This window comes from Dreissena polymorpha, chromosome 1 (assembly GCF_020536995.1).
Source record: "Dreissena polymorpha isolate Duluth1 chromosome 1, UMN_Dpol_1.0, whole genome shotgun sequence".
In the NCBI taxonomy this organism is placed as follows: domain Eukaryota; kingdom Metazoa; phylum Mollusca; class Bivalvia; order Myida; family Dreissenidae; genus Dreissena; species Dreissena polymorpha.
Genome location: NC_068355.1, coordinates 170,246,748 through 170,258,003, shown reverse-complemented (window position 1 = coordinate 170,258,003; position 11,256 = coordinate 170,246,748). Strand labels below are relative to the sequence as shown.

Here is an 11,256-nt window from a genome sequence, read left to right as displayed (position 1 = left end):
AAGTCCGGTTATTTTCTAACATTTGAAATACATAATTGTAGAGGGACCAGTATTCACGGCTACTGTAAATGTGAAATACTAGACCATTACTTTTGAAAAATTGTGTTATGGGCTAATGATTGACGTTTGCATCGACGTCTAAACATTGCGAATTGTTTAACAAATTGTCGTAGTATAAAAAGCCTTATATTTTTAAACTAAACTACTATTGTTAAATTATTTAAATGTGTATTATATGCGCTCCAAACATGTGAGAATAAAATAACAATAAGTAACAGGAAAAACTTTACTGAATTATTTACTCCCGTTCGTAAATCTCTGTTAAACCTCGTTGAGTATGCTCCCTTTATACTTTAATGTGTTGTTGAATCAAACACTATTTTAGCTTAGTATGCATAACACGCATTAATTTGTGTATGAAATAATTTTGTTAATAAATCAATATTTGATAGAAAGATATAAATACTTCGACAAACCCACCGCTCATTGTGTAGAAAAGTAGCGCTATTCATTATCATCATTTAACGATATATATCATCTAACTAAACGTACTGCGGCAGTCGAAAAAGCACATTAAAAAGGAACGATTCTACATAACTATTCGTAAGAAGGTATTCTGTAGTCGTTCTCAAGTTGGCGATGCAGCGCATTTGATGTAAATCAATCCCATACAGATATTTCATCAGTAACACTCACATATTCTCACACTATGTCTGTATTTAATAGACGTATCCAAATAATATAATAATTGAAAGTGAAACATAAGCAGCACCAGCAATGCAAGACTGTCTGCAACATCACACAAACACCTGACGCATAAAAAACCAAAAAAAGGAATAAACGAAAAAGATAATTGCATAGTCCTAAGGGTTTAAATTGGTTTTATTTAGCACCAAATATGATTCTACGCTTATTAAGTGATGCAAATAAGGGGCACGTCTTATCAAAGATCGTACGACATTCTCTTATTCACCTTACGATGCAATTTTCGAAGCGCCATATATACGTTACCGTCACATTTATAATTACTTTTGTTGAATATTTCCATTCATGTTCAAAGAAGCTGTAAAATAGCCTTTATATTTGAACCATAAAAATCATAATCACGTATATCGGATGTCATTCAAGATAAATCAAAGTAATTGACTCCAGTTAAGTTTGTGCTTTAAAGTTGCAACCTGCACTTGTCCATCCGTCTTGTGATTTAAAACCACTCTTAATTAACACGTCGTACCTTGCTCAAATAACTTCAAAGTCCAATGAAAAGTTGTTTTCACAGGCACCATCATGACATTGTTTAATATTTTTAACCACTGTGTTGAGTAACTGAACAACTTTTGTGGTGAATTGCAATGATAAACAGTTACAAGAAATATATTCAAATTAAGTTGAAAGTAAAATCAAAGTAGTCAATGGTCAGGTTTGGAAGCAACATATCGGGAATTATTCCCCAAATATTTTTTTTAATTTCATCACCAAGCATTAACTAAATTCCCATCATAGTTGATTTTCTTTTGTCCATGATCTCCATGACCTTCTAGCAACTAAATTTCAGTGACGTCGACTTTCCAAACAAATCAAGATAACAGTTTAATCACAATGTCAATGGTAAATAGCTATCTACGCTAGAGTTGGCGTACCATGATAACATATTGGGTAATGTTATGATTGACTATATCTTTAAAATCACATTTCAATATATTATAAAGAAATCGTTTTTATGAAAATTTAGCTTCAGAGTGTATTGTACTGAATAATTTAAAAGAATTCGAAAGCAGCATTATCAAAAAGTTTAAGTATTGACTTACAAAAATATTTTTTGTTCATAGAAAATATATTGCGAATCATGTTTAAAGTCGTGTCATAAGCATCGCCCCATGCTGTATGGGTAATGGATCAGATGCCTTTAATAATGCACTGGTGGAGAATTGCACTAATTTCTCTGATGATAATTTGTCTTGACGGTTGTGTCCAATTTGTATTAATATCGGCATTATATAACGACAACTTAAGTCGTAATATACCCTGAAACACAATAACTTTTGCAAAATAAGCTTGGTTTATTGAGTTAAAACTATTTACATTCACATGTCACATTTGGATATTAAGAATTTACATAATCACAAAAATAACAATCATAGCACAAATAATAAACGGTTTAAAAATATCAAATAATTTTACAAAGCTAAAGGAACAAGCATTACGCATTAAGAAAAAGTATGAAATAAACTATAATTAAATAATGTTATTTATATTTATACATATATAATGTGTATATGTTTAAAACTTGTTACAAAATACGTGCTGTTGTAAAAGAACACATTCAAACTGTTTCAATCAGTAAAACCTTTATATTTCAAGGTGTTCGATGTTTCAACACACAATGACTTCGCCTTTCTTCAAAAACCCACTATTGTCCTCATGTTCTACTGACGGCCATGCAACGAGATAAACTGCACCAGGTTTTCCATCAGAATATTTGACGTCTCCAGTGGAGGCGAATTCAACAAATCTATCGCTGACAGATTTGAAATCAACTCCTTTTAAATCAAAGTTCAGTTTTAAAGGTGGATTCGCAATACACATCAGCCAGCAGATGTCCGCCAAATCATTCATAAATGTGGCAATTGTTTTGATCGTGACATCAGGCAAAGTGTGCTCAGTTAATAAATCATTCACCCTGTCATCTTCTTTGGCTTTAGCGACTATATCCTGTAGTTAAATGATTATCGGAAGAACACATTAATTAAATGATGCAAGTCTGGTTCAAAAATCAAACATGTGAATTAAAAATAAAGTAATTTGATTGAAGAGAATCGAATATTAATCAACTGTGAATATATTTTTATCAAATGTCACCTGAACTACGCAGTGTCGTGTACTCTGCTTCTGGCCTAGTGGCTTTCGAAGAACTCGTAAGTTGAGTCGTACCTGCAAGTTCAAATATATCCTTGAACATAACGTGTATTCAACTTAATTGGAGCTAATATAAGTCAAATCCAAATACAATAATGATAATGTGCTAAAATGGAATAAAATCAAAAATGCACTGTGTGTTACATATTATCGTACATCCACCCATCATGTATATGGTATTAATAATAAGAATCTCAGTTTTCGTGCGTCTGATAAACAAATTGTGACGTGCAATATTAAAACGTCTGACTATGTATGTCGTACACATTAAATGTGCTCATTTAACATGATTGGGCACATACAAAGGGAATTCCAATTACACGAAACACCAAACTCACTACTGGCCATATCTAAACTTTGACAAATAACAAGCAAGTACATGCAAAATACATATCTAATATTCAAATGATGAATAATGGAGACTTTTAACATTGGACTTTTTTGCCGTTAAACAGAAGTCACAGGCGAGCGATACGCACTTTCTATATTTAGACAGCGTGTGAAAGACTATTTTTAAAATACTAAAAAAAATAATGAAGACACTCGCAAATAAAGCTGTACAATAATTGACCTGCATTATAGGTCATGGCGTTAATCGAAACAGACAGAATCCCCACATATTTGTTTTAGTACCTTAGACATGATAGTTCAGACACCCATTTTACCTTTGACCTCAAGGTGTTTTCATAACCTTTAAGAAAGTGACCCAAAAATTAAATCTGTGTCAAAATTTTAAATAAAGATGATGGTCAATGATGGTGTGGCATAGTTTCATAAAGATTTGACAAAAAAGTTTAATCTAGTGTATACATCCAAGACTTTTCAAAGAACAAAATAATTGTTTAACTCGGCTCAGATATCTTTCGAACAAATGTTTTAATAAAGTTGCATGATGATTGGAAACTATGACTTCTATAGAGTTCACATGCTTTTCACAAAGCCATATTAGGAAAATGTCCCCACCCTTTCCTCGGTGTGGCCATTTTGTTTCCAGGGGACGGAACCATTTTGAAGCTCAGCTGAGATATCATGTAAACAAATCGAGGGTTGAACGGCAGACTGTTGTAAGTCATATTAAATATAGGAGATACTGCAGTTTTCCGTTCAGCCCTCGAAATGTTCAGAAAGAGTATCATGATGATTGAGTTCTTAACATAAATTCTAGGTTGCTCTCCAGTTTTCCATACTGACACGCCATTCGGTCAGGTTTTTAAACAGACCGGAACCATTTCTGCTTTAGGCCGAAGTATTAGTTGAACTCCTGTTTAATGACGATATGACCATTTTTCAACTCTTTTTGACGTTTACATATGTGTTTTACAACGGACCAGAATCATTTTCTTACACAAATGAGATATCATAAGACCACGTGTTGTGAGCAAGTTTAAAGATTATTAAGCTATTAGACTTCTAGAGAGCTCACAAACTTGTTTTAAATTGACCTTAGTAACACCATTTGTGAGGCCATGTTACACAGTTTCTACCTCGGTCGATATCTAATGGCAGTCAATGTTGTCTCTAGAGTGTTTAAAAAGTATGTGCCGACGACGCACGACGCACAATGAACGACGAAAAAATAAAACATTCAAAAACGCTCCGTACGAGACCATTATGTCAAGAGATGTTGACGTCAATTCTATAATATCAAACCTTTTTATGGTCTGCATTGGCATATTTGGCAATCTGTAACAGATGTTTCTCAGTTTCTTCAACTTTCTGCGTACAGTGCTTGAAAACTGACTGGAATATTTAAAAATGTTACGTTTGCATGCATACGTATGTTTTTAGCTAAAAAGAAACAAAGACGGTAGAATTTAGATTATTTATGATAAAACAGCTAAAAAGAAACAATGACGTTAGCATTAAGATTAGGTATGATAAAACATATATAAATAAAAAAGTGTATTGTTTTGTACCGATGCTATCCAATTCTCTAATTTACATATTTAATTGATAAATATACCTGCATAACTTCAGATAGATGTGTTAGATATTGAATTTCGTTAAAGGTGTTGGCGAGTGTTTCACATAATTGTAACCATTGCTCTTTCAATGCAACATCAAAGCGGTCCGCCAGCCGAGTGTTTGAAAGTTCATCGTTTGTATTTTCCTGCGACCCACTCTTTTCCATCATGTGTGCACTACGCTTGTAAAAGTCATCGATCCTGCCAATACATTTATCGAATTAAATGGGAACAATTGCATTGAATCAGCTTTTAATGTTCTTAAAAAAGCATTGACTGCAAACAAAGTGTAACGTGTGTAAAACAAATCGACCAATGTCGATGCATAACCAAAACAAAACAAAATTATCAAAGGCTAAACGGCTCTCTTCTTATACCACAGGGAATTAAAGTGTTTTGAAAAGCTATTGTTCATAAGGTCACACAATTGACTTGCAAGAAAAACTGTACTAGCAGATATATGTTAAACAAACCACAATATGTTTCGCCCAGTATCACAACAACATATGCTTGGAATATTTTGAGCCAGTTTTCAAGATGAATGGATAAAAAAAAATGTCACTCATATAGTGTTCATCATTTCGGCCATGTTTTCCAACTATCACACTCGACAAAGCTCATTAGTCTAAATGTTCTCGATAAGCTGTGTAACGATTGCACATATAAATGATTTATCTATAGTGTTCACAAGCTCTACCTCTACTATGAGCTAGTGATCTAGTCTTTGATCATATGTGACGCAGTTTCGAATTCCGTCGTGATATCGTTGGGACAAATGTTCTGACCACGTTTCATGAAGAAAGGACATTACATGTCGCCTTTAAAGAATTCACAAGCTTCCTATTTCAGCTGACCTTAGACCCCATATTAGCCAGCTTCTTACATTGTCGGAATATCATAACAACAATTTCTGACAGAGTGTTATAAAGACTAACGAATAAATGTGGCCTCTAAAAAGTTCATAGAGTAATGCCTTACATTTGGCCAAGACAAAAAGTTTTGCTCCACGCGACCAAGTATCGAACCGTCAATGTATTGGTTACTTAAAAGCATGAAAACAAACAATGGAAAAATAAGTGATAGCATTGACCTGATATTGAAGCTGAATGATGTAAAATGTCCGAGAGCTCAGTTAACAACAAAATTACTATCCAAATGTCAATGCTCTCTAAAAACAAATCATAGAATTACCAGAACAAATGCACTGGCGTATCCTTTAACATTACCTCATATCAATTGTCATCAAATCTGATCATTTGCTCTTAAAATCTAGAGCAAAAACGTAAAACTTCATCATAAATTGTTTTATTATACATAAAAGGACAAGAATTTCTTGAACAACCATTGATGCGTAACGTTCGAGATCATCATCTAATCAAGAAATTTCACTGGAGCGGAACGACATGACAATAAACGCCCCGTAGGTTTTTTAAATATAAAGTTGTTTTTTTAAATCGGATCATAAGACTTTTATCTGACACAGAAACGTTAAACTCATTATTTAAATTCGGGTCATTTGTTACCGAGTTCTCGCGCGGAAACGTTAAATCAATTAAAAAAATATCATATTAATTAACACATTATAAAAAATTCCAGAAAAATAATAAGACCGAAAAGACCTGTCAACGATGCACATTTCCATCCTGTAGGGATGCTGCATATCAACGTTCATCAAATTTGGATCCTAAGCGTCTGAAATCTCGCGTGGAAAAGGAAAATGAACAAGGGCTGTTTGTAAAACATGCATGCCTCCCATATGGGCTGTCCGTTGTAGTGGCAGCCATTGTGTGAATACGATTTTTGTCACTGTGACCTTGACCTTTGACCTAGTGACCTGAAAATCAATAGGGGTCATCTGCGAGTCACGATCAATGTACCTATGAAGTGTCATGATCCTAGGCAAAAGCGTTCTTGAGTTATCATCCGAAAATCATTTTACTATTTCGGGTCACCTTGACCTTTGACCTTGTTACCTCAAAATCAATAGGGGTCATCTGCAAGTCATGATCAATCTACCTATGAAGTTTCATGATCCTAGGCGTATGCGTTCTTGAGTTATCATCCGAAAACCATTTTACTATTTCGGGTCACCGTGACCTTGACCTGTGACCTAGTGACCTGTAAATCAATAGGGGTCATCTGCGAGTCATGACCAAACTACCCTTGAAGTTTCATGATCCTAGGCGTATGCGTTCTTGAGTTATCATCCGGAAACCATTTTACTATTTCGGGTCACCGTGACCTTGACCTTTGACCTAGTTACCTCAAAATCAATAGGGGTCATCTGCAAGTCATCATCAATCTACCCATGAAGTTTCATGATCCTAGGCGTATGCGTTCTTGAGTTATCATTCAAAAACCATTTTACTATTTCTGGTCACCGTGACCTTGACCTTTGACCTGGTAACCTCAAAATCAATAGGGGTCATCTGCGAGTCATGATCAATGTACCTATGAAGTTTCATGATCCTAGGCCCAAGCATTCTTGAGTTATCGTCTGACAACCACCTGGTGGACGGACCGACAGACCGACAGACCGACCGACAGACCGACCGACATGAGCAAAGCAATATACCCCCTCTTCTTCGAAGGGGGGCATAAATATCAATAATCAAAGAGCAATTTTTCCCTGAAAAATATTGAATCGACCTTTGAACGATGCTTATACCTGCCCTTTATAAAGGTTTCATCGAAAGGCATCATTAGTTTCTGAGCTCTCGCGCGGAAGCAAATAGTTTGAAAGACGGAAGTTGCGGTGAAAGGGCGGACGGACAACGAATAGGACAGAAACAGTTATGGGGGAAATTCGTTTCTGATCCACTTTAACAAAATCCATCAAAATTATTTTTTGGACGGAATCACTAAGCGGCAACTGAGTGCTCCCCGCTTTCAGGGAGCGTTAAAACCAATCCAAGCGCATACACTTATTAGGCTTGCAATATCAAGTAAGTCTAGTTGCAGTATTATTCCTTCAAATTATGTCATTTTATTCAAACTTAGAGACCCTAGTTCTTAAGTAAGTTTATGTTAAGTAGGCTTTATTTTACGTTTCTTTGAACCAGTGGTCGACAAAGCACCAACAATTTAAAGAAAAGCAGAATCCGGTTCAACCTGGATCTTTCAAAATCTCTCCATTTCTGATCGTAACAGTTCTGCAAAACGTTTACACTGTGCATTATCGACATCAAACAAAACATCGGAATCCCGCCCCGGCGGAATACGAACAGTAAGCTCCACGAATATTACAAGAGGTACAGTAATAGCTCGACTAGTAAGTTATACTGATTTAATGAAAGAAGTCGAATCGTCCTCCAAGTGGAAAAGAATTGTTCGTGCGCAAAGTATCGAGTAGGGTGGATGGCAGATCCCATTTAACGATTAATATCAATTTGCTATGCCCATTTAGACCTCACTGTATTTGAACATACAGGAAAAAACGTGAACAGAGCCATGTTTGCTTAAGCAAGACCTTGTTGACAATGTATTGATACATATTTGACCGTACACGGATACGCTTACTTGTTGCGCAAATTTTCGTTTTCCTCTTCAAGGTCATCGATCTTCATTCTTAAAGTGTCGATCTCCTTCGTTGAATCGTCTTCCCGCATCTGCAGTAAAACACCGCGGATATTACACTGACTAATAAGCTTAGGCGATTATCAGGAGGCAATAATTTATCGATTAATCAAAAACGATGCTCAGGATGTGCAGGGAAATATTCGTTACTGCTGTCTGCATGTATATATAAATCGGTCATTTTACGTTTATTATCTTAAAACAATCACTTCATTTTCCTCTTGATTTACTGAATTAACACATACATAAAACGGTATGATTCGAGTCATATTATAAGTAAATCAATTCCAACAAGTTTTCTTTCAGTGACACTGGCAGTCGATGTATTGATAAACAAATTATTACATTATTATCCAGTTGTACCAAACTATCGATTTTTGACCGTATTATTTAAAGCTTGGTCCTATATTAAAGATGACAAGTGGCTATACGTATTCAATATCATACTAATACGTGCAAGAATCCAGTAAAAGTAGATATTAGAATTTAACACAGTACATAATGTAGAAAATAATTTGATTAAATACAATAAATCAATGGTCAGTGTGTTCAGGTAATGTTTTTAACAGAAACATTGATTCAAATACAGTGTACAAACTACGCAATATACACATGGAGAGTGATGTTCATGTATATCACGATGACATATTGCCTTATATTTAGTGCATATTTTATATAGCTATATATAACACATCAAACAACTTAGAATGTCTTATCACTAAGCAAAATATGGTTTCGATATATGTCAACTAACATTTTTTCGATTAAGCAACATGTTTCTTTATTTATTTTATGCCGGTTATATCTTAGCTAAAACTTGACAGCAAATACGTTTACTTTTTACATTAAAACTACCCTTATGCTTTAAACATAATAACTTCTTTTTTGCGAAATATTTTTGTGTTGACAAATGTCCAGCAGGACCGATTGTAACATGTAAATGCGCGAACTGGATTATATTGAATCAAAGTTCAAATATAAACAAAAGCAGTAATGAAAATCAATGTAACATTTATGGAATTCGTATATAACTTACAAAAAAGACAACATAAATTACCTGTAACTCTTTACATTGTGTATACGGATCTCTTCCAAATAGCCGCCCGACTACATCCCTATTTTAAAAAAAGCCGATATGTTTTTTATAGGGACCTTTTCACGTTTTGGTAAATTGACACAATTTTTTAAAAATTGTTTCATATTCGCAAAGTTTCGTTGTAGTTATGAACTGTGTGCGGAAATTCCCTAAAATATCAACTAAAGGCATCTTTTGACGATTTAAACACTTGACAATTATAAAGCGTTTAAACGCGAAACTATTGAATAATTTTGAGAGTTCTGCTGTTGTCGTTATATTTTGTGACACTACGAGGATTGCTTATATAAAGAATAAAATACATCAGTCATTGTCTGAGCACGGATGGCCGAGTGGCCTTAGCGTAAGACTTTTACTCCAGGAACCAGTGGTTTGAGCCCAGTTGAGGGTTACTTTTTTTCTTTCTTAAATTCTAATTAGATCAAATGTTTACATTTATCAATATAAAGCATTTAATTACAAACTTCAATAATTGCCAAAATCTGTGAAAAGGTCCCTTAAAAGAAACTTGAAAACATAAATTAAATATAATACAAAAATATGATCATAACACACACAGAGGAGTACATTTGGAAGGGACTCATAATGAACTTAATTACCTTATGATGAGAAATGCCCAACTGCCAACAAACCATGTGCCTCTAAAACAAACGATATTATTGTATATTTACATATAATAAACAAATGCTTAACTTGCCTTTTGCATACTGTAAAGAAATTACCGTAACGTACTACGTTGTTTATAAACAAATAAGGACACCAAGCGTCAAATAATTGAACATAAACAAGTTATTCTTACCGCCATACGAACGATATAACGTGCGTTACGGCCATTGATCTCCAACTGATAAAAGAAAAAGCATCATTATAGATGAATTATTATATAATAAAAATAGATCACAATGCAAAGTATCCAATAAAAGAAATAACAAATTAGTTAAACTTATGTTTAAATTTATTATAACAAACCAACGAATTTAGCAACAGGCTGATTTGGTCCGGGTATTTATCTAATTCATTCGCAAACACGCGTGCATGCACTTATGTTTTAATGTTTTCTGATCTAATCGTTATGTCAGTAACAAAGTAAACAAAGATGCATACCATGATCACCAGCTAACAGCGTAAAACCGTACTCAATTGCGGCCTATAAATTATCTTCCCACGTACATATCGCACTTTGTTCCGCTATTAATTAACTATTAAGATAACACCGCCACTTCCATCTTGAAATCGAGCACTTGAATTTTATATGCACAATCTAGGGCAATTACGAATTAACTTCGAAATAAAATACAATACATTCTTCTTTAAACGCAATTACAGCGTTAGCCTAAACTGAAAACATAAAATGTATAATAGAATTTAAAACGAAACGTTTTCCATCAATTTATTGTTCGACACATTACGTTTATTATTCATGTTTCTTGTTTATCGTAGTATAAAAATACTGTTCATATGAATACCGAATGAAATATGTAACGATAGTTTAAAATTAGACGGTAACCAACGTAAATGAAAATAAAGTCGAACATGTCAATTCTTACCTGCCATTCAGTAAATGTTCCAATTTTCGATTTCCAAAAATAGAACTGACGAAGTATAAGACAGAGTTGTCGTTCGCTGTGTAGAGGCAAATCAAAATACGGTACACTTACAAACGAACGACGGTGTTAGAAGCTAGAGAAAGCATTAGCAATAGAC

The 11,256-nt window shown here is 34.3% G+C and overlaps 1 protein-coding gene across 6 annotated transcripts; it reads right to left on the bottom strand.

The window, feature by feature from the left end:
• Nucleotides 1-2,040: 2,040 nt before the first annotated feature.
• On the bottom strand, nucleotides 2,041-11,246 carry LOC127860472 (uncharacterized). Of its 6 annotated transcripts, none has more exons than XM_052398562.1 (9): nucleotides 11,100-11,246; nucleotides 10,352-10,396; nucleotides 10,152-10,193; nucleotides 9,514-9,571; nucleotides 8,400-8,488; nucleotides 4,880-5,081; nucleotides 4,567-4,656; nucleotides 2,860-2,931; nucleotides 2,041-2,712 (listed from the first exon to the last, which is right to left on the bottom strand). In XM_052398562.1, exons 2-9 carry the CDS (start codon nucleotides 10,384-10,386, stop codon nucleotides 2,374-2,376), a joined length of 927 nt encoding a protein of 308 aa, XP_052254522.1. In that variant the 5' UTR covers nucleotides 10,387-10,396; nucleotides 11,100-11,246; the 3' UTR covers nucleotides 2,041-2,373. The 6 variants fall into 6 exon arrangements, with proteins under 6 accessions (XP_052254522.1, XP_052254540.1, XP_052254531.1 ...); XM_052398580.1 differs by lacking the exon at nucleotides 11,100-11,246 and adding an exon at nucleotides 10,657-11,076; XM_052398571.1 differs by lacking the exon at nucleotides 11,100-11,246 and adding an exon at nucleotides 10,522-10,620.
• Nucleotides 11,247-11,256: the final 10 nt, after the last annotated feature.